This window comes from Candoia aspera, chromosome 2, assembly GCF_035149785.1.
Source record: "Candoia aspera isolate rCanAsp1 chromosome 2, rCanAsp1.hap2, whole genome shotgun sequence".
NCBI lineage: Eukaryota > Metazoa > Chordata > Lepidosauria > Squamata > Boidae > Candoia > Candoia aspera.
Genome location: NC_086154.1, coordinates 237,859,862 through 237,884,806, shown reverse-complemented (window position 1 = coordinate 237,884,806; position 24,945 = coordinate 237,859,862). Strand labels below are relative to the sequence as shown.

Genomic DNA, 24,945 nt, shown 5'->3' with positions numbered 1-24,945 from the left:
TTCATGCAAGAAAGTCTATGAATAAGGGCTTTAAGTCTTTAGTCACTTCGTTTATTACCTGAGGATGGCCCAGACAGTTTCAGCACTGGAGGCAATTTGGAGAGAGCTAAGAAGTTTTCACTGCCATATCTGTCATATAAATTGTAGACCAGAAGTAAACATTATAAACTCTGGGTCCACATTTAGCAAGCTAAAGCTTTTCAAAATCTGACCTGCTGTACATTATCATCATGTAGCAAATGAGCCTATCATTCCAAGTTTTTTTTAAAGAAAAATCTGGCACAGCAGTGTTCTGCTCTGAACAGAAGAGAAACAGATTACTAGTTTACTTTACAAAATCATAGACCTTAAGAAGATAAGAATAGCCCTGGTGAATCAAGACCTGTCCAGTCTTATTCCAGCTTTTTGTTTCTATCAGTGACTAACCAGTTAATTTAATGAGTGATCTGCTCATATTGACAAAACTATCCGTTTATCTAGTCCCACTGATATAATTATACCCATATCAAGGTATATAATTTTATCTGATTGCTATCATAAAGTGTATTCACCATGAGAGTTAACAGTGATTGACCCAAGTAGGTAGATTTTTAATTTTTATTTATTTTTCATTTATTAGAGGGATACTTTTTGGTTGTTCAAGCCACACCTATAGTTTTTCATATTATTTTACTAATATTATTTTAACTCGGGATATATTGCAAAATAAACTTGGAACATTCAGACCACTTTCATTAATGGTATTATGGCATGTATTGCATCTTTAATTTGAATAATTAAAATAGATTTTGACATAGCTTCATGTTTTGTTCCATTATAGACAATGAATACAAAAGAAGAATACAAACACAGAAAAGATAAGGAAAGCTACCTCTGTGCAGTTTGTTTGGATATCTACTTTAATCCTTACATGTGCTATCCCTGCCACCATATTTTCTGTGAACCTTGCCTACGTATGCTTGCCAAGGATAATGCAACTAGCACTCCATGTCCTCTCTGCCGCACTACAATTACCCACGTTTTTTTCCAATCAGGTAAAAAGCCTTTTTAAAATATGTTTCAACAACTGTTGTCTACATTTCCAAATCAGTACTAGTAATCCAACTGCCTACCCTTCTCAAGAAAATGGTCAGGATTAATTATATTCCAAATATAGTATAGTAATAACATATAGCCAAAGAAAATAGGACCAAACTAGATGTGATGTCAGCTGATATGTGTGTCTAAAACTATATCTGTCTCAATAATCAGTGGCATCAGTGGCAATGTCATCATGCTGATGCTGCAAAATTTCTGTGATGATGTCACAGTGCATGTCTCATCATTTGCTCCTCCCTACGCTGATGCCTATGCCAGTATTATAAAGAGAGTTGATATGTAAATATTTGAATGTATTCAGTCAGAATTGTTTGACAACTGGCACACCTTCATAGCAAAATCCAGAATGCATATAGAAGGTATTATATTCTCCCCAATTATCATTTATCTACATAGTCTGCCCTCCCAAATATTTTTAACTAGTCTTGTATGTGAGGACTTCTTAGTAGTGAGAAATGGAAAGAAAGCATTCATGGAGTTAAGCCTTGACAAGTCAAGCATTTCTCACAGAAACCTTAACCCCTTATTTTTATATAACTAGATTGGAAGTAGGTTTCAGTACATGAAGCCATTTCTTACCAAATTAACTTGAATTTTAACATTTAATCCTTTCCTTCATCGGCCTCCTTAAGATGCATCCAGAACATCATTCTGTGTGCTAGGTTAAAATTAACCATAGATTCTGAAGTGCAATAGCCTCGTAATTATTATCTGGACCTAGAAATATGGAGTCTCCAACTCTTTCAATTTGAACAGATCCAGAAATGCATTTTGTATCCTTAGCACATTGTAATCTATCCTTTTCCAAGTGCTAATGAAGAATTTAGTTACACCAAAGCATTCCCCTTTAAGAGCATTAAAGGTATAGAAGTACAATTTAATCTAAAAATGCAGTGTTTCAAATTAAACTATGATTATAAGTCTTCAAACCAGTAACAGAGGAAAGGGTACTTCGCATTATATGGAAACTGAACATCTAACTAATTACTTATTGCTTTGTCCATTATACACAAAAGCCATAGATGATCATTTGGGAACTTTTATCTAGAGAACTAGAATTTTTCCTACAGTATTCCACATTAATTTTTTCTGTGTAAGAGGAAAAACACGTTAATAACTAGATTTAATAAAAATTGTGACAGAAATAGTTTTATTTTATTTTATTGTGGTGGAAAGATTTCTCATTTATTGCAAAGTTAATGAAAATGAGAAGTGGTATTATTCATGTGTTTTTACGTTTTGGATGGCTTTGCATAATACAAGGTCTTAGAACAAATGATGTTCTTTGCCATTCTTCTTCCTATATTTTGTGGAAGAAATGCGTGTGTCATTACTATGCCTTCGGATGCACTGATCCATTGAACATTGATGAGTGGGATAATATTTGAATAAGCAAAGATGGAGAACTGCTGGACTTCAGATTGGGCCCAGTCCAGAAGGCCTTATCTGTCCAATTGGCCCTTCCTCTTGACTTGTGTAATTTAAGAATACCTGTCAGTTTATATATAGCCAATTTCATTTCTGCTCTGTATATACAGTATAGCCTTATCCTCTTCATATATTCTGAATTCAGTGAGAAACCCACAACTTATCTTATAATTGCATTAAAAATGGTTTTGAAACTGCCCAAAGTTTCAAATCTCATTTGCCAGATAGCACAGATGGCGGCTGTTCAGAAAGATAAAGTGGATATCTACAGAGGTCATTACATGATTCTCTAGATTGTCTCACTGATCTTGATGGATATAGTAAATACTTCCTGAAAGTAACAGACTTATCTTCAAGAGTTGACTCTCTTCATGTTTTCATAAATGTGAAAAAGAATGGAAAAATTGGTAACAATACTTCATTACTAAGTAAACATTACTAGCATTTTCTATATTTTTTCTTCTTGTACATTGTAGAACTGAACAATTCCACAAAAACTTTCTTTCCAATGGAATATTCAAAATTAAAGGAAAATTTTCAAAAATCAAATTTAGCAAATTGGCCTCTTCCTAGTTGCAAGAAAGTATTCAGAGTTATTGACGGTAAGTAAACTATTAATGATTATTTTGTTTTTTAATGAATTTTCATCTATGCCCATTCTGAAAATAATACCATAACCCATATAGTGATTGCAGTAAAGAAAATACAAGTCATTAACCTACAACTGATTTTTTTTTAGTTTACACTATATGTTTTTATCCCAGGGTAGGGCACTATCAGAACATTCTAACTGAGCTATTTTGGCAGGAAGATATCTCACTCCAATACATGTGCGGATATCCAAAGGGGAATCTCATGAACTACCTTTTTTCTTGACTTGATGCAGAACCTCAAGACAGTTATTGCCTGTGTGGTGAGAATAGTAGATTGGTGAATGCACGGATAACTACTCAAAGAGCCACAGTTACAAATAAGCAACATGTTCTGAATTGTGGTTTCTGTGCATCATAAAGGCAATGGGTAACAAGATGTGCTTACAGGGTCTCAGTAGGCAGTTATGGAGGTTAGAAGGAAGTATTGCTTACCTGCATTATATCTTGTCTATAAAACTGAATAAAAGTAAAAAATTGCGAACACATTATAGATCAACGAATAACTGATAGCAGGATCTGTTAAAAGAAGGCAGAGGAAGCTGCAGTGGCTCCACTAAAATGAGAGGTAAGCCTTCTGCTAGCTAGTAGCTGTTGCCCAGCAAGCGAGGCATTATGATGAAATTGGCTGTCCTAGATGAAGGGCTAAGAGGCAGAACAAGAGCTGAGATACAAGACAGAAGAATAAGTACAGGCAATGGTGAAGGCTCCACAGACTTTAAGGGAATGAAAAGAAACCTCTAACGGTGTGGAAGGTAAAGAAACAAATATAGGTAAAACAATGCTCTGAATGACATAGTAGTGAGATACCACTTCAAGCAAGAAGGATATGCCAGGTTGCAAGAGAGGCTACAAAAAATAGAAAAGAATTTCAAACCAGAACATGAAATGCTAAACTGGCAGCACAATAAGCTTATAATAAAGTAAAGAACAATCCTTTATAATGCAAAAAGATTGAATAGCGTTTTAGAACATTGGAAAGAATCTCAAACCAGCATAAGGATTTGGTGCAGAAGAACCTCAGGTGGCAGCACACTTCTCCTGTGTCTAGGTATAGGAGCAGGCAGCGGTCTGTGGATGTAGCTGTCAGTTTCCTCCATAGTCTCTCTCAGCGGATCAGGTTAAAATTTCCTTTTTCCTGCTACTGCCCTCTATAAAAAGTTGTCTGTAATACTAAAAAAAAGTTTAATATGAAAGCTACAGTTACATTTATTTATTTGTTTGTTTGTTTTGTTTTATAAATTTATTCACCGTCCATCTCTCCCCTACAGGAGAGAGCCCTGCTCCTAATCTGCTCAATCAGTATGTTGTTGGGTTCAGTAGCAGGCATTACCCAACTCTAGGCTGGGTAATCAAATGTCTTAACGTTTATTAGCTTAAAATACCTTTTTTATTTCATGACTGATGACAAAAAGCAAGAGGTCTTCTGCTAACAGAGGTTCAGAGCCTTCCAGATTTTTGGTTGGCACTATCAGCATGTGAATTAGTGACTGAATCTTGAAACCTGAGTCAGGTACTGGTTTAGCATTATTTGACACTCCATTCTAAAACATCCAGACTTTTTGTCCAGACTGAAAGGTTCAGTGGCCACTTGATATAAAACTGTCTCCCAGAACAGAACATAAATTAGGAGAGTCCAGATTAGTGTTTTGAGACTGAAAGTAGAAAAAAACTGTTTTGTTGTCTATGGTACATTTATTATTTTACCTTCAGGCAAAATTTAACAGAAGCAAAGACTTCTCTAAGATACTCATATTCTAGAAAATCTTTGTAGTAGCAGAATTTCATCCTTTAAGAAATCCTTGAGTGATCATTTTGAAGCCCCAATCAAAAGTAGAGAAACTTTATACACTGACATATACACTGGTAGCTATTTGTTTACTAGTAAGATCAAGATAAGCATTACTGTATACAGCATTCTTCATAGTTCTAGAATATCTGCTTCGATAGATATTGCAATAATAACACCCCAAGGCCTAGAAAAATACGGTCCAATACTTTCCTAACTTTTTCAATTTTGCAATTTCCTACTCATTCAGATTCAGTATCTTTTTTAATTGTTAGTTTGGGGGTTCTTTCCAGCTTCTAAATACCTTTTTGAACATTGGAACAAAATTGAAATGAAGCTGAACTTATGCCAAATACAGTTTAGAAGTCCATCTGCTGCCTTGCTTCCTAGCCAATTGAAAATGATATATATTATGTTTTCTTTAACACTTTCAGCTTATTGTCTGGGATCCCCAGCTCTGCTCAACACTTATTTTTCTCCTTATTAAACATTTCCTAAATGTGAATTATACCTCTACCAGTTCTTACACGGCACTTAAAGTTTACCTTTCATTCTACTTATTTCTATTTTTCCCTGAAAATTATATATGTTTGAATTTAAATCCATCCTTCAAACTACTGCCAATGCTTTCTAAACAATATTAACTCCAACATTTTAGAAATACCTTTATGTATCTCCAGGGTTAGTGAATGTTAGTATTTGTCAAAGGGATTCATAGTTTCTAGCCATAGCTTTTGTCTTGTCAATTGATATTTTGGCTAGATATCAGATTTCCACTATTGACTAAAACGATTTGCAAAACGTTGGTACTGTGGAGATTTAATTCGTATGTTCATTTTTTTTGCCTTAGAAATAGATCATATATTCTGTTAGCTTAAACTATAGTTTAGACTAGCAGATTTCCCCTTTTTTCTTTCTCCAATTTGAATATTCATAATTAAAACAGAATGCACAGTATTTTTTAAAATGACAATTGTTATGTGCAACTTGGAACAGCAACAAGCCATACATTTCTATCAAGTTATATCCAGTTGGCTGCTTTTAGCAAAATCCTCAAAAAGTACCTCTGTAGTGCTATATACTCTTGGGGAAATTACTTGCTATCTTTTCTTTCTAAATTGTATCTCTTAGGACTGATAAAATATTTATAGTATCTCTAAAGTCTGGTCACTCGTCCCAAAGGCTCTGTGGGTTATATTTTAAACATAACGGATTATATTTCTTTTCTCACCTTTCTAGACTTTCAAAACATTCAGAGTACATGAGCTTCGTTGCTACATACATTTGTGAATTTTTCCTAATTGCCTATGTTCTCATTATTGACATTTCTTTTAGCTTTTCTCGGTAGTAGCTATTTATTAAAATCAGTATTCAAAAGAAATCATCTGTACTACAAAATTAGCATTACATCCAATATAAATTGACTTGCTCACTCAAGAGCTAGTGCTTTTAAGAAGCAAAATATCTGAAAGAGTAACTTGTTTTTGTCTCAGAAAATTTTGTTTTAAAATCTTCAGAAGAGGTGCTTCTCTGGGTTTCTTTATAAGAGAGGCTGACTGTGCAGTCACTAAGCAGAGGACCTCTGCTGTGTTGGTATCCCTTCTTTGGAAGATCTTTCCTGTTGAAGCTTAACTGGTATGGATGCCGAGCCAATTAATATCAGACAACATAAATTTTTGCATTTTAAACACATTATGATAGTATGTTTTTTATTTCCCCTGCTTTTTATGCCTTTATTTATTGCAGTGCTTCATGATTTCAGTCTTAGCACCACCTGGTCAGCCTTGTCTGGCCTCAAGGGCAGGTCTGGTTTTTACTTGGATGGGAGACCTCCCAGGGCTGAAGGCTAGATTGAGAAGCCAAACAAGCCTACCAGAAGGCGGCAATGGCAAGCCACTTCTGTATTGTTGCCAACAGAGGCATTCACAGGGGAGATAAAAAGCTCAGGATTATGATCGCAACAACAAAATTGAGGCCTCACCCTTTTTGCATATGTGTCAAAGGAACCAGGCTTCAATTGTGCAGTCACAGTTGCTCTCCTGACTTGACTCCCCTCCCGCAAATGCCACTGACACCAAGAAAACTTCATAGATAGGCCCCTTTAGTTACCAGGAGTCAAGCTCAACTCTACAGCACCTTTATCTTTTTCATTACCCTTTTGGGGTATGTTTTAGTTTTATTCTTCTTGATACCCTTTGATATTATAAGGTGAAGGGTGGATTCAAAAATAACTTGTCAAGTAAATAAATAATAAATCTAAATGGGGAAATCTGAGTGCCAGTGCTCATGCCTTAGATGTGGATTTATTTCTGCTTTCACACCATTTTGTGAAAGACAATTCCACCTGGATGACTGAGAATCTTCATCGACATTTTGTATGTATGGCAACATGCTCTGCATCTTGTGTCCAATGTGTGACTATGCAAGGCAGAAATCTCATTCTTGTGTCCCTAGTAAGGGCAATAATTTGAGTAAGTTGCCCAGCTTTTGATAACAGAACTTACTTGAGAGTTGGGGTATTTCCTCTCTTACATGGAGGACAGCTCCTCCCACCTAGGGAGAGTTAGTAAGGGGTAAGGAGGAGAACTAGGAGCTTACTGCAGAATTTGTTCACAATTTCCTGGCTTTATCCTGCCCTATCCCTACAGTTGTTGGAATGTTCTTTGATATTTGTGTCCAGTAAAATAAAAACTGATATTCTTAGGTCTATCATCACCCAGTTCCTGCTTCCCGTTCTCCCCATCCCCCCCCACCCTGCAATGGAATAGATACCATGGCAGGCTACATGTTGTTTAACATATAGCAGCTCAGTCCCATCCAGAACTAGAGATGGAAAATCTCTGGGATCAGGTATCCCAAAACCCATAGCCACTCAGTCTTGCTTGGGTTAAGTCTGATCTATCTATACCCTCCAGATACTGAAACACAACTTGGTCAATCAGGGGCTGAGATGTATAGCTGGGTATCATCAGCATATTGATTATATCTAACCCCATGTGAGCAGAAGGCCTACCCCAGCAGCTTCAGGTAAATGTTAAATAAGAGAAGGAAGAGTGTGAAACTATGGCACTCCACAGAGTAAGGACAGGGGGCTTGATCTCTCCACCCCGTCAACACCCATTAGAACTGGCCCTGAAGGAAGCGGAACCACCATTACACCATTCCTGCCACTCACACCTAAGCTGGTCAGAAGAATGAATTTAACACTACCTGGACCCAACCACATGCCATTTCCTGGGAGGTCTTGACCAACCAGGAGGGGCATGAATTTAATACACAGGTTGTTAAGCGTAAATCTCCAGGGATCCTATCCACTTCCTCAAGAGTTATAGGCTCAAACTCTTCCCATCTTCAAAGGGTAAAAATGGTAGAATTGGAGGAACAAAGTTCAAAGACACTGTAATATAAAAATATGAGGGCAGAGAAATAAAGCAATGCAGATAAAAACATGGACTAAGATTGCTATTCCCAAGATGCAATATGACCAATGCATGGTCAGTGAAAATAATTCAGGGTAGTTTACATGTTAACCATTAATTAACTTCAATCTCTGGCATCTAAAGTAGAAATGATTAGATAGTAGATTATGGAAAAGCCCTATGTTGGGTACCCAGAGAGTTACCAGTGATAACAGAACAGTGGAGCAGATGCACAGTTACGAGTCCACTTCCACTGTTCTTAATGCCTATATTATATTTCATACCTGTGGTATTCATTTTTTTTAATTAAGCAATTGCTTGGTTAATATTCAGGCCTCAATAGAACTTTCAGTTTGTAACTAATTTTTTCTTTTCATATAAAGCTTCACCCATGTAAGTTATGTTCATTAACAGCTGTGGCTAGCCACCTGCTGTGAGGCCTAAAAGGAAACTGAGTGACTGTCTTCCACATGATTTTCTCCACATCACACTATCCTCACATCTAAATATAAATTGCTTTGCGCAATTATCATACAAGGGTCAATCTCACTTGATAAAAATACTTTTTAACTGAAAAATGCAGATGTTACCGAGAATGTTCTGAAATGTTGGCTAACTTTTGATTTACCTGCCTCACTTTGATGAGCAACTTAGAATAAATTATATCCATTATATTTTTCCATCACTTTGCTGTGTGCCATTCTTCTGTTCCTAATAAAATGAAAATGCTGTGTTGTTGTTGTTGTCATCATTTTGCATCATCTTCCTTAATGCCATCTAATGGATTGTTGACTGTCGTTTTCTTTACTGGGGGGTGGGGAGGGTAGAATTGTTCCTTTCTTAAATGCTACAAAAATCAATGCAAGGAAATGAAAGGAGTTGAAGGAAAGACGATGGCAGCAGACTGTTAATTGAATCTCAGTTCCATTCTTGGAGCAAAGCCCGACTCTTTCCAGTTCAGTCAACACAATTCACTTTGGAATTCTTTATTCCAAGAACATTACACATAAGCAAGTAGATTTTAGAGTTCAAAAACATAATAGTTTTAATTTGAATTGGATCACTATCCTGTCCTAACTTTAAGATTCAGGGGAAAAAAACAATTTAAAAAAATACATCAAAATCTTTATGAAAAAGAAAACCAAGAAAAATCTGCCATCTAAATAATTTGCTGCTCTTTCGTCACCTCATAGTGATTGAACAACAACAAACTATTGGCACAGGTGGGCCTAACCACTTCCCAATATTCAGATCTGTAAGGGACCATTTAAATGTAAATACTCTGGAGACTATAGAACAGTATTTCTCAATCTTGGCAACTTTAAGATGTGTGAACTTCAATTTCCAGAATTCCCCAGCCAGCTATGCTGGGGAATTCTGGGGAATTCTGGGAGTTGAAATCCACACATCTTAAAGTCACCAATGGTGAGAAACACTGATATAGAATATCCTGACTGTGCTTACATGACACAGATGTTAAAGCCAGAGTATGAGTTAGAATTTTAAAGTTTTTTTTAATGCCAGCCTATGACTTATATTTCAGATTTGTGATTGTGTTTTCTTCATTTGAGGGACACCTTAAGTTCTGAGGTGAGAAAAATTGGGTCAGGCATTTAACTAATGCAATATGAGATATATTTCTTTGGGTTCCCACAGCAAGAACAATTACAATAATAAAATTACTATTGAATGAAGAATGATTACATTATAATCTAGGGTAAATAATGTAGGTTTGCTTAAAGTAAATCCCACAGAGATACAAATCAACTATTACATTTATTCATCTTAATCTTCTCAACTGAAGCAACTTAACAAGATAAAATATCACTAAGTGTTTGCATAACTATACTTTGATTAGTGGTTGCAAGATGATTCTAAGATGTTTGGTCTAGAGCCAGTTTGATCTAGTGGTTAAGGCAATGGGCTAGAAACCAGGAGACTGAGAGTTCTAGTCCTACCTTAGGCATGAAAGCCGGCTGGGTGATGTTGGGCCAGTCACACTCTCTCAGCCCAACCCACCTCACAGGGTGGTTGTTGTGGGGAAAACAGGAGGAGGAAGGAGTATGAGGTATGTTCACCGCCTTGAGTTATTTATAAAAATAATAAAGGTGGGATGAATGAATGAATGAATGAATGAATGAATGAATGTTGATGCAAAAATAGCCCTTTGTCATATTTGTGTAATATTTGCTATAAGAGTAGAAATAAATAAAAGGGAATCACTTGTGGCCAATTTGATTAGAGTTCTCTGGAGAATATATCATACACAGAGGATTTCTATGTGGTGAGTAAATAGTAGATTGTTTTCAGCTATAGCTACAAATTCATTCCTTGGAAATCTGATTTAAAAAAACAGGTTCTTGAGCCTACATCCTAGGATGCAAGCCAACATAGAATTATTTAAAACACTCTAAAAACACTTGACTTCTTATGGTTTAAACATTAGAATGGGATATTAAGAAGGGTTCACTTGTTAGTAAATTCAGATACCAATTATAATGACCGCCTTGAATGAAAACATTTTAGAGGATCAAATGAAGTTTGTTTCTCAGCAGAACCAATGGAATGACCTGTTTTCCTTCTCTCTCCTTGCACAGAGAGGTGGAAGGGCTGCTTTGGATGTTGAATTAGGAAGATGACAAATAGCACTGCATAATGATATTTTTATTTATTTAAGGAATGTATAAGTTACCTCAGTCTCAAAGACTAGCTTGTTCAGGAGCACCAGCAATATAGCCAAAACAGCAGTACAATAAATGCAATAAATTAAATATACACCAGAGATAATGCCTTCTTTTGAACAGCCTCCCATCTTACTTCCTGGAAGGTGGAGGTGCTCTTGAACTCGTGGGGACTCTCTGCAGGCATCTTCTGTTTAGATAGACTGAGCAAGATAGGTGGAATGTGCCTGAGATAGGTGAATCTTAAATTTTGAATTATACATGGAACCATATTGGAAGCCAATACAGCTTCTTCAGCACAGCAGAGATACTACATCGCAGTAACAAGGCTGCTCAGCAAGCATATGAGCTGCTGCATTTTGCATCAGCAGAGTTTCCAGGTGCTCTGCATAGGCAGCTCCATGTAAAGCAAATTACAATAATCCAGGGGGAGGTAACAAGGCTGTGAGTGACCATATTCAGTGCCTCATTTTGTAGATAAGACCTCAGTTGCTGCACTACTGGAAGCCAGATTAAGGCACTCTTGGCCATGGTCTCCATCTGCTTTTCCAGCTGGAGCCATGAGTTTAAGAGCACCTCCAAATTGCCAGCCTGCTCTCTACTATTTCATTAAGGTGGTATAGCCCCAGAGTCAACAGCCTTCTAAAGAAATAGTCACTCAATCTTGTATGGGTTGAGTCTGAACCTGTTTGTTTGTTAATGAGACACATGGTCACCCATCTCATGTACCATAACTCTGGGTGGCTCACAACCACAACAATAAAAACAAAGTGAGCACCCCCTCCCCCAAAAATCTCCAACTCTTGGCACTCTAAAACAACACTCCCCAATACATAAATCACAATCACTGGGCACCAGCCTCACCCAATCCCAGTATTTGCACACCAGCTCTCTACAGGGAGAGCGATCCCATCGAAACTTGGAGATGACATTTCACCAGATCCAGGGGTCTGAAAACCCAAAGTCTGTCTTACTGGGGCTGAATGAGAGCCAGTTCCTCCCTCATAGCCTCCAGGCACTGGATCAATACCTGAACAGCATCACCTGCCCAGCCTGGGGTGAAGATGTATAACTGGGTATGTTCAGCGTACTGATGATATAGCACTCTGTGTTGTCAAATGACCTCACCCAGAGGATTTATGTAGATATTAAAGAGGAGCAGTGAGAGACCCAAACCATGAGGCATCCCACATTGCAGGAGCCTAGGGTTAGGCCTTCCTGCCACCACCATGAAAGGAGGAGGAGAACCACTGCAAAACAGTGTCCCCCTCCATTCCCAGTCCTTGAAGCCAGTCCAAAAGGATACCATGGTCAATGGTATCAAAGGTTGCCAAGAGATCTAGGAGGGCCAGGATGGTTGCACCACTCCCATCCCAAACACTCCAGGGGTCATCCGCAAGTGTGACTGATGCTGTTTCAGTACTGTAACCCAACTGAACCCTGAGTGAAAAGGGTCTAGATAATGTGCTTCATTCCAAGCTGCAACCAAGGCCTTGGCTGAACCACGTACCAGAGCTTCAGGAAAAAAACTGATGTTCCCTTTGAAACCACATGGGTCCATCAGTTGCCTGGGATTGGCCAAATGAATAGGTGTTTCTCACCATTTAGACCCTGACAGCTTCCAGACACCAGGTCAGAACTCCTAGTGAATCTCTTATTTGGCCCAGGATGGAGATTTAAACATGGATATCTTCAGGCTGATATGCATCACCCCTGAAGGATAACTTTTTCTTAAAGGATACATTTAACTAGAGACGAAGACACAGTTATACCAATCCGATTTTTTTAACAGATTCAGTATCAGATGCAAGAAAATGGAAGCCTAAAGTGGGTGGGTTACAAGCCCTCTTTATAGACTTAAGCAAATTATTACTATCATTTAATTGGTTTCATTATAATTACAGTTAATTAGTAGCAGCAGTATAGGATATTATCGTCAGTGTGATTGATAAGTTTAACCTTACTGATTGGGTTAATTCATACACCTATTAAAATATATAATGAGGGGTGGATAAAATGAGATCACACTTCACTTACACAATGGAGCCTTTAGTTTAAACAAAAGGCCTAAGAAGTTGAGGCTAAACTGTTACTTTAGCTTAGCCACTATCTAAAGAAAACTGGTTCCCACTGCTGAGTGTTAACAACTCCCAAGCATTATAGTAATCCTTTGCAACTATCTTGCATTCTTGTGGTTAACATTTCCACTTACAAGAATCTTGTTGCTTTTGACCAAAAGTTCTGAGACTACTCCACACTTGGATTCTAGTAAAAGTAATCCCAGAAATTTTAAATCAACCAACCCAAGTTTCCTTCTTTTTCTTTCTTCATTTTCATTTCAATTTATTGTGCATCTACACAAAAAAGTTTAAAAGATTATGAAACCGAATCATTTTCCGTTAGCTGTCTTTTCAAATTATGGTGTTTATATTTATCCAGCAGGTCTTCAGAGCACAGACTCCTTTACACGAAGGCATTTTCCACATGCTGCTCACCGAATGGATTATATGGACTTTGAGGATGATAGCCGGGGATGGCGATTTGACATGGACATGGTGATAATCTACATTTATGCCATCAACTGGGTCTTAGGATTTATCATATTTTGTTTCCTTTGCTATTTTTTCTTTCCTTTTTAAGGATTTCTATTCCCTATTTTGTATGTGAGCTGTGAGACAAGGAAATAGACAAATCTGGATTAAAGAATGCAGATTGTGTACAGTCTTTGGTAGCAACAATAATTCACTCTGTTTTTGGTCTTACAATTACTACATTTCGAAGTGAAAGAAACATTTGCATATTAAAAAATGTCAGATTGTTTTTTCTAATGCCTGTTGAGATGGCCTTGTATTTTGATTCTGAATTTGCAATCTGTATACAAACTTGGGCAGATTCATGAATTCATCAAACAGTGAATCTTCACTGATTAACTTCAACAAATACCTGGTATGTATGAAACATACATACATAGACTGTCACCTCACACTTAATGGTTTCTGAGGAGATAGTTCACATATTAATTGCTTTAAGTTCAGTGGGAAAAAAATTCTCATTATCTTTGGAATTCAGCGTGATGTTTTTCTTTGTAGCCAGTGCTTATTGCATATAATGGTCATGTTGAGTTTCGGCTCTCCACCTCTTGAAATCATTGCAGCAGTTTCATGAGATATTTTTTTCATGATGAAATGTCCTATGTACTTTAAGATAAATGAGATATGGTTTGGGAGAAATTTGTTAGAGAAATGTGTGCAGTGCCCATGGTGGTTGGTTTTGCAGCAAAGACAATTTAGCTGTTTTTTTTATTTGTGGATGTCTATCAAATTACTCAAAAGACTCATTGGTTTGCCTTATTGACTGGCAGTGTTTGCTAAGAGCTGACATTAAGAAAACATAAGACAATTTTTCAATTTCCTACCAATGTCTGTATATAGAACCAAGAATAGTCGGTTCGGGGGGGAGGGAGGGAGGGTAGCACTTTATGCTAATTTTATCTAGGGCAGAGAAGACAACCTACAACTTTAGGGCTGTATGTTTGGCTGTTTCTGCTGTCTTGTGACCATCAACCTAATTTGCTAATCTGCTGTATGTGGGAGGACAAGGGAAAAAGAGAAGAGAGAAGAGAGGATCAGAAACAGAAAGTTTTTATGAAAAAACAAACCTTCCACCAACTACTGATACAGCTTATCTCAAAGAGTTAGATATAAAAGATACTGAAAAAGTTGCCCACCTTGATTTAGAGTAGCACCAGTTCTAGATCCATTACATCTCCTCCACTACTGCCAAACAATGTGGAAAATGACCTTGCTTATGTCACAAAGTGGTGGTGAATGATAAATATGATTATGTGAATCAGCCTCTTGATCCTTAATTGGGAATTTAGATACAACGGGTGGGAGGGTCATTTATTATTACAAAGTGCATCTCTCATGGATTCATATGTTTTCTTGGCAGTATTTACTGATAAATACCACATTTAAAAGTGCCATCACAGATTTAAAAAACACAGAATATCCTTGTATTTCACATAAAGCAAGTATTTTCAGTGCGGTTAGTTTCAACTATGAAGTGTTTTTTAAAAAACTAATAATGTACAAACTGTCCTGAAAAATATTGCATAGATATATATTTCAGCATAGTACAATTAATTAGTCTCAAGATATATCTAATTGAAAAAGCAGAGATTGCCATTAAGCTTCTTTACTACCCTGATGTACAACACTATTTTAAGCCAGAGATGTGTTATTAATATTGAATATAAATATTGAATATTTAAAATTCATGATAGAAGCATTTTGTTTTATTCCCCTTTAGACCGGATATTTATTGTTGTTGTTTATATGGTCTCTTCTGAAGAACATTCAGCAAATATTAGTAGTTTAGGGAAAATTCAAACTTTATCCCAAAGTCTATGAATTGCCCAAATACTGCCATAATATAACTGTGGTTCCAAGCAAAGCTGTTCTTTGCAAATGAAATATTGTGAGGACAAATAACTCTAATTTTGTTAGCTGTTTTGTCAATTCCTTTGTTATAGCATCAATATTATTTAGTTATTAATATGATTTCTTAAATGCTTAGAAAAAACACTTCTGGGTGCTGTACAGTATAAAGTCGATAATAATGTATATAAGCTTGAGGCAAAATAATAGTGATAAGGAACAGGAATGGAGGAAGGGTTATAATAACTACAATTTATTTATTTATTTATTTAAAACATTTATATAGTCACCCATCTTATGTCAAACTCTAGGTGGCTCCCAACTAACAGTTAAAAACAACATCAGTGTATCACTAATACTTACATATATCTGTTAAAACCACCAACATTGAAACCTGGCACCTTCACATGCAGTCTTATCAATCTCACCCTATCCCAGCATTTGGGGAAAAAGCCAGGTCTTAAGTGCTTTTCGGAAGGCTGGGAGGGTGGGGGGCCTGCTGAACTTCAGGGGGAAGGACGTTCCATAGGGTAGGGGCTGCCACGGAAAAGACCCACCTCCTAGATTCCATAACATGCAATGTTTAAGGAAAGGGACTAGAAGAGTGCCCAAGCTGTCTGATCTGGTAGGACGGGTAAATGTCCTTAGGGAGAGGCAGTCCCGCAGGTAACCTGGCCTTGTGCCATGTAGGGCTTTAAAGGAATAACCAGCACCTTGAATTGCGCCCAGAAGGAAACTGGGAGCCAATGCAGCTCGCACAACAGAGATGTTACATGGGTAAACCTAAGGGCACCCATCACTGTGCAGTTGTAAGCATGTCTACACAAAAGTAAATTCAATGGAGCTCAAAAATAATAGAAATTAAACAATGAGAGGCAAGAGAAGCACAATGCTAGTAATACAATAAAGGAGGCCAGTGCAAAGAGAAAGTGACATACTTGTCATGTTTACAGGCAAAAAAAAGTGTGTCAAGCTGCAGAATAAAGAACCAATACTTGAGGTTTTTAACACTGTAAAAGAACATCAGCAAGGAAATCTGAACAAGCTAATATATGAACTAGAATACAATAGTTTCAGATAAATTCAAACTGAAAATTCATATACAGTAAGTGGCAATAGGTTGTAAAGATGGTAAGTAGTCCAGTAATCACCAACTTCTGCTTTCACTTCTGGAACAGCTTCCATCCCCCCCAATGCTTCAGTGATACCATTTCTAGCTGCCTTGAGTCACATCATTTGGGAAGTATAAGATGCTGTTTGATTAATTAATTAACAAATTAATTAATGTGTAATGCAGTATATTTTCTGAGCAAAAAATCTTCAAGAGATTGAAGTAAATTGTGGAAATAGTTCTGAATATTCTGAATTGGCTCCAAGAGTTGGAGATGACAACTGCCAGGCCTTGAAAGCATTAATAATTGAAAATTGTACTTGCAGCTGATTACAAATTGGGATCACGTTCTTGATGGCTGTTCTTCATATATAAGTAACAGTTCTCTAAAATTCCTGGCCTAAGTATTTTTCAAAGATATAGTGCAACCTTTCTATCTGAATAGTCATGGTGTTAAGCAAATGGTGTTTAACTATGAATTCCCATCTCTAAAATACTTACTTCTAGGCTTCAGTAAATAAATATGACTTTCTCAGATGTCTGAATCCAGAGGATTGGGTATATACTCTAATCACAATCAATATAAAAAGTTCTTAAATTAATGGCAAGAATTGAATTAGGGATTCAGGTACATGTTACTGAATAACTGGGAGTATTACCTCCAGTTTGAGAAAAGCCAGAAATTTTAGCAGTAGGAATGGAAACTGTTGATTTATTTTTAACTCTGTGGTTGTAAATATTCTGAAATATTTAGGAGCAATTTTGTTTTGTTAAGTAAACTATCATGAATATGCAGTTAATAACCAAGTGAGCCTTCTAAGACTTGTTTTAATTTTCAGAATAATTTTATTCTAGGACATATATTTTTATCTATAATGTTATGGTGCTCATAGTAACCTTTAAATTTTAAACCCCATTAAGAATGATATTTTATGTTTGGACCAATTAAACTGAGGGGTTTTTTTTGTAAGTATATATTTTGTAAGTAGTATTTTTACTTTCATTTTTATGCATATGTAACTAAGAAAGAGGTGCTCTTCATATAAAGTAAGAAGATTTTATTGGTAGGCATGGTCTGTATGAAAAATTAAGGGCTTCACGAGCTTTAATTCTAAATTTTCCATTGCATATCTGCTTTGCAGTAATAATCTAATAACGTCAATACATCAGCAATGATCATAGTGCTGTCACCTTCACCATGCATGTAAGTGAATACTTGCAAAAAAGCTCAACACGGTAACATCTAACTTCAGAAGAATAAGTCTCCAAGCAATGTGAGGATTGGTGGAAAAGGAGTTAAGAGTCAAGATGGTTAATTCTGTCTACAACGTTGGAGATTATTCAAAACTACAGTAATAGAATCTCAAGTAAAATATCTGTCTCAGATAAAAAAAGGCACTATGCAGTCCAGGAAGACATCAGTACGGTTAACATGCAGGTCAGTGGTGCTAATTAAGGCAAGAGGAACTAAACTCTGACAAAAGATAGTCAAGCATTTAATAAAAGAGGGGAAAATATTTGAAGAACGTGTCACAAAAAAATTGACGAGGGCAGAATGTTCACATTTGGAATAGGAACCAACCAGTAAAGTAATTAGTCTGTAGCATCACAAGGGCAGTAAAGGAATATTAAAGGAGGACCAGGAAATAGCAGAGAAATTAAATGATTTTTTTTGCTTCTGTTTCATTGCTGAGAATGTAGGACAGACACCTGTGCCTGAGCTGGCTTTTTCAGGAGGAAAATTTGACAAACCAAAAAAAAGAAAGTTAATGAGAGTTGTGGTTAGAAACCAAATTGACAAATCAAATATAAGCAGGCCTTCAGGTTCAGATATTCTTTCAGAATTCTTAAAACAACTTGAACATGAAATTGCTGACCACTTCAAAAAAGTATGTAAAGTTGCTAGAAAATAGCCACCGTGACTCCAATCTTTAAAAAGGAATCTAAGAATGATAAAAGGATACAATTAGCTTAACACTTATTCTGAAGATAATGGTTGTAAGTTAGTAAACAGGGATTTAATAAACACATAGAAGAATAAACCTTGCTGAAAAGGTATGACTTCCTCACAAGTAAGTCTTGTCTAAGTATCTCCTAGACTCTTCTAAACTCTCATACCGTCAAGATGTGCAAAGCAGGTTCCCCCTGGGATGAGTGATGGAACCACTGCTTTTTAACTTAGTAAAGGTAAAGGTTTCCCTTGACGTAAAGTCCAGTCGAATCCGACTCTAGGGGGCAGTGCTCATCTCCGTTTCTAAGCCATGGAGCCGGCGTTGTCATAGACACTTCCGGGTCATGTGGCCAGCATGACGACTCGGAACGCCGTTACCTTCCCGCCGAAGCGGTACCTATTGATCTACTCACATTTGCATGTTTTCGAACTGCTAGGTGAGCAGGAGCTGGGACGAGCAACGGGAGCTCACCCCGCCACGCGGTTTCGAACCGCCGACCTTCCGATCGGCAGCTCAGCGGTTTAACCCGCAGCGCCACCGCGTCCCTTGCTTTTTAACTTGTGTATGTATAAATGGTTTGGAGATAGAGCTGATCAATGAATTAGCCATGTTTGCTGTTGATACCCAACTATTCAGGGTGGTAAAATCAAAAAGGGATCGTGAAGAGCTCCAGAAGTGTCTTGCTGAGCAGGCTTCATCTTAGTTCAAATGTTTCAGAAACAAGAACCGAAAGACTGGCAAATAAAAAACCATAAAATTTAGGAAACTGGTGGATGCATTACTATGAAAACAGATGTGTAAAACCTCAATTCAGAGATAATAGCCTAGTACCCAATCTAGACATCAACAAGAGAGGATACTGTTACCTGCTTTTTTAAAAAATTGGCATACCATTAGTGAAAACTGGGAGCCTATAGTTATCAAAGGAAGATGGTGGTGGTGGTGGTGATGCATTTTATAGCAGGCATATGTGAAGATGAGATACTTCGTTGACTTTTTTCTAGTAGGAGGGGTGAGGTAATGAAGCAATGCAGCACCCAAGTACTTTCATTATAAAAATGATTTGCAGACATCAGAAAACTGAAGCACCCTTTTTCCTAATTAAACTTATCCTTTACTTTTGCATTCAGCCTGCTTTGACTTGGTAAAAACTATCCTGACATGGTTATAACTCATCTCCTATTTGAAAAGAAATAAAGTGAAATGCAGAGAAATGCAAAAGCCAGAACAATACATTGTTCCATTTTCAAGTCTTAGAATTTTAGATACAACTTCATTAGGATCTGTTTTGACACTAATAGAAATTAGCCAGTTTCTTCACAGAGTGTTAAAGTAACCTCTATCTGTCTTCTTTCTTCTTCCCTCTGGTTAAGAGTCAGGATAAATTTGTGACATAAACTTTGTTTTAAAAACTGATCAGTACAGACATGTATGAACTTTACTGAAAAGGTATTTCCACAATGCCTGTGTTTCACAAGAATCAATTCATTAGTAAAGTGATGGGTTGAAGCAACTAACAGTTATGGCATTTAAAAAAAGATTGATTAAATTCCTTCACAAAATATCTATGTATTATCTTGGATCTAAGATCAAGGAAAAAAGTAAAATAAGTACAAACTGAACCAAAATAATTTTCTAACACAATCTTTGCCAACCTAGTACCTTCCAGATCTGTTGGATACAATACTCATGATTATCTGGCATTTTGCTGTCTGATAATTTGAAAGTTATTCAACATGTATCCAAAAAAAATTGATATGGGTAATTAACACTTTTGAAGTTATGTTATTATGCATGCTGTGATTCTTCTAATATAAATCAGAATTCTCACACGCATTGCTGAGAAACTGGGGGGAAAGATGTCCCTACTATTCACAACTGCCACATATTTCACAGGTACAAGAACCTGAATGAGCCTTTGAATGTTTATTCCTTTGTTTTTGCTTAGCTTATAAAAACCTGCCTTACATTCTTACCTTTCAAGATAGAAAGTAGCACTAGATTTCTGCTTCACTCAGTTGTGGAGATCCCTGTAGGTCAGTGTTTCTCAACTTCAGCAAGTTTAAGATGTGTGGACTTCAACTGCCAGAATCCTGCAATTCTGCCACTCCCAATTCTGGGAGTTGAAGTCCACACATCTTAAACTTGCTGAGGTTGAGAAGCACTGATGTAGGTGGATGGTACAAGGGTCTGAGAAGCTGGAATCCTGCCTATTCTGGTCACACTCCACTCCTTCAGGAGGAAATGTGCTGCTTGGGGATAATCCTAGCTTAGGAATTGCCATTAGCTCTAAAAGATTCCTAGTCTTTCTTTTAAAGACCTAACTGGCTTGACATCCCAAATCAAAAACAACATGTCCTTTCTCATCAGCCTGCCCATATCTTTAATACATAGCAGTCACGTTATTGTCTCACTTTACTGAATGTGAGTACACTATTCTGAAATCTTTAACATTTAGATGAAATACATACTGGATTAGAACTATTGAAACCAAAGTGACTGAAATGGCTTAATTAATCTTTAAAACCCTCCAGTTTAACTGGATTGTGAATTATCAGCAGAATGTGGTGGCCTAATCTTCTACTATATCTTCTGTTTATAAAGTTGTTATCCAAGATTTTATAGTTTATCTAGGTTTATCTAGGTTTATAAAACTGTTATCTAAGATTAAGCGTTTTTTTTCTTCAACTCCATTGTTCTTTTGTATCAGTAAAAAGTAATGGGTAATTGTTTTTAATTTGCATCTCATAGAATCAGAAAAAAATGGTAAAATATTATTGAAGGGAACAGTGAAAATGAACCATCAGAAATGGAAATAATAAGTGGTTTTGAAAATCAGTGTTTCCTGGGATTTCCCAAGTGTGTGTTTCTCTAGATATGCATATATGTGTGTCTGTGTGTGTGTCTTCGCTGAGACTGTATTTGAAGAATAATTAGAGTTACAGTTGGTGCAAATCTCCTGGTGATAGCAGGCTAGAACTTTGAGCTGCATCCAGTGTTGATCTTCCATTATTAGGAGATTATAATTACCGAACAAAAGTTCACTCATAAACAAGTTCTCCATTATCACATATATACAAGCTCACATGTGCACAAATGTATGGCCAATAATGAAACAGTTAAATGGTTAAAAATACCTTTTAACTGAAGAGTGGTATGCATGAAGTGTGGCACAATATGCACTATTTGTTTTCTGCAATTTAGGAAATGGCAACCTTTGATTCCCCAGTAGGGTTTATCATCTCAAATCTTGAATTCAAATTTACAAATGATGGAATATCATTAGCTTCGCAAGCATCACAATGGCAAACACTGGGAAATGATTAATTCAGGCCAAGTGTTACCGTTCAAAACAAAATAACATCAAAAGGCAATTTACAGAAGAGAAAACAGCTTGCTGGTATGCTCACCCTCTAGCAGGTGAAATGATACCCTAGTTTTTAGTATGCTAACCTAAAAATATTTATAAAAAGGAAGAATAGCTTTATCTAAATACGTTGTGGAAGATGTTGCCACAAAAACAAAGTTCAAACAGTACACCGGGAAATACTTGAATGCTGGTGAAAATGTGAGCAAAATGGCAGAACTGATCAAATCAGAGAATACAGAATGAATAGATGAAAAGAAGAATGAATACAGAAGGTTCATTTCTGGCCTGTTCAAGGGCAATCAAAAAGAGTTACATGCTCAGGTTATCCTCTCATATGTTAGAAGCATTTTTTGTTTTTGTTTTGTTTTTAGAACCACATCATAAGGTTAAACACATCAAGCTATGCGAGAATAATCAAGAAAACTGTTATACTGAGAAAAGCCAACAAACTAATTTCTGGACAACAATCTGGCATTTATGAGGAGAGACTGAAGATACCCCCCGCACTTTTTGGGGGGCAGGGGTACCTTTGAATCAGTCTTGACCCTTGGCAACTGTCTGGACAAGTCCCTCCAGTTTTCTTGGCAAAGTTTCTTTTTTTCCCCAGCAGTGGTTTGCCATTGCCTTCTTCCCGGGGCTGAAAGAAAGTGACTGGCCCAAGGTCATCCAGCTGGCTTTGTGCCTAAGGCGGGACTAGAACTCATGAACTCCTGGTTTCTAGCCTGGTACCTTAACCACTACACCAACCTGGCTCTCTCACTTATTAGAAACAAATTAAAAATAGTTGACATCGTACGAAGTATAGCTGAACTGACACTCAGCTGAGTACAGTGAGAAATACAATTTGGTGTGAACTGATTCTTAGTAATACCGTGTGCAAATATTCCTAGTTTAGTATAACCAGATTAGATGAACTAGGTGTTGCTATTCAACATGATTAGGGCTACTTGGACTGGGCTGCAAAAAATCCAGATAACCACTGGATGGCAGAAAAAATCTAGAGCTTTTGTATCTCTCTGCTCCCTCATCTAGATTTTTGCAGACTAGAACTGGTAGCCCTACATATGATATCCAATTGATGGATGTTTATGAACTTTTTCATTTTTTCAAGGAGATAGAGCCTTTAATGAAAAAGAACTAAACAGAGAGAGCATTGGCAATAATCAAAATATGAATATGCATTTATAAACCAAAGTATAAGAGCACAATTAGTAGTCCATAGTTTATTAGTGCTGAAATGGCAACCATGAAGAAATTCTATCAAACATTTGCTCAGCCCAACGTTAGCTGACTCGGTCAATTCAACAAGAAGGAGCAATCGTATCCCATCATGCACCTTTTATATTAGTCTGGGGTGGGGGAATTTTAATGGCAAGAACGCAGAGCAAAGAAAGATCCTGTAAGTCCTTAACAGGACAATATTCAGGGAGACAGAAGAAAGACTGAACTGAATATTTCAAGTCATTGAAAACAGTCATCTTGCTACTTCTCTAAGTTCATAGACTTGTATAGTACAGAATCAGTGTCTGTGTGAATGCTAGTTAATTATGGGTTCATACCTCTATCTCTGTTCAGGAATTTAGAGCTGACCTTGAGTATAGGGAAGGTATAAGCAAGCTGTTAAGCGGGACAGGAATGAATGATCTGTAAAGTGGGATTGTCAGAAAAGATTACACAGTCCTGAGAAAAAGGGGATGCATAAGAAAGAGACTCAAAACAACCCTATCTTGATTTTGTGTGGTATAAGATGGAACAAAGAGAAACTTGGAAGGCTTTTAAGAGTCTGACATTCTATTTTACCACAATAAAGAGTATTCCTGGAGTCCCTGCGGTGTCTGTTTCTTGACCTGGAGAATCTTAAGGAAAATCCTGTCACTTTTCTTGATTCAAGTAACCAGTCTTTCAGCCAGAAGAAAACAAAGCCAGAAGTGGAAATGCTAACAATGTTAATATTGAAAGAGTTCCAGTGGAGACCCATTTCCCAAAATGATTTGGGGAAACTTGTTAATATGGTGGGTTTGGCATGGTATGCAGGGTTTGCTCTTAGGACTATAGTCACTCCTTTGATCAATTATTTGTAAAAAGCCCATATTACCCACTTACCTATTAATAATAACGCATGCTGTCTCCTCCTCTCCAATCTACTGTATTTTGTGATCTCTTCAATCTGTATAAAACCCTAAGCGGGACTTTGGATCTCTGTATATCTTAAATAACATCTCCAAGCAGAGATGCTCCAAGGGGAAGGTTGAATGGCAAAAGCAGCTTCGTCTAGTTGCAGTGCAAGCTCAGCTCCCTTTATGTGCACAATGTGATGTCACACACACATCCCAAAGGGGTCGGGCTGGGATTGCAATAGCACAATGCTGCTTTTGTCGTTCTGATCCTGCTTCAGATCCTGCAGATACTTATGTTTCTATTCTTGCTTTGGCTCATTGTTAATTGTTAAAGGCCTCAAGAATGTCTACAGTGTTAGTATATGGTTCTTCACAAAAGGGACTCAAAAGGGACTCAGCATGATGCTTTGGATGGGATAAGCTCTCATTAGAATTTAACAGTGTTTTACAAGGTTGGGTTTGATCTTTGAGTAAATAAACATATACAGGTAGTCCTCACTTAATGACTAAAATTGAGACCGGAATTTAGGTCGCCAAGTGATGTGGTCATTAAGCAAATCTGGACCTGGTTTTATGACCATTTCTGCAGTGACCATTAAGTGAATCGTGTGGTTGTTAAGTGAATCACACAGTTCCATATTGTTTTTGCTTATCAGAAGCTGGCTGGAAAGGTCAAAAATGGCAGTCGCATGACTGTGGAACACTGCAACTGTCATAAATGCACAAGAGTTGCCAAGTGCCTGAATCGCAATCACGTGACCGTGGGGACGCTGCAGCGGTCATAAGTGTGAGGAACAGTAGTAAGTCAGTTTTTTCAGTGCTGTCATAACTCCGGACGATCATTAAACAAATTAAGTCCTCATTGTCATGTTCACCGTTTCAATGTGCCTG

At 37.1% G+C, this 24,945-nt stretch overlaps 1 protein-coding gene across 1 annotated transcript in view; it reads left to right on the top strand.

Moving 5' to 3' along the window:
- Positions 1–14,110, top strand: part of RNF180 (ring finger protein 180) — a 38,945-nt gene extending 24,835 nt beyond the window's left edge. Inside the window, 3 exon segments of the mRNA XM_063293159.1 lie at positions 821–1,034; positions 3,003–3,128; positions 13,508–14,110. Coding sequence (XP_063149229.1) covers positions 821–1,034; positions 3,003–3,128; positions 13,508–13,704 — 537 coding nt within the window. The 3' untranslated portion in view covers positions 13,705–14,110.
- Positions 14,111–24,945: the final 10,835 nt, after the last annotated feature.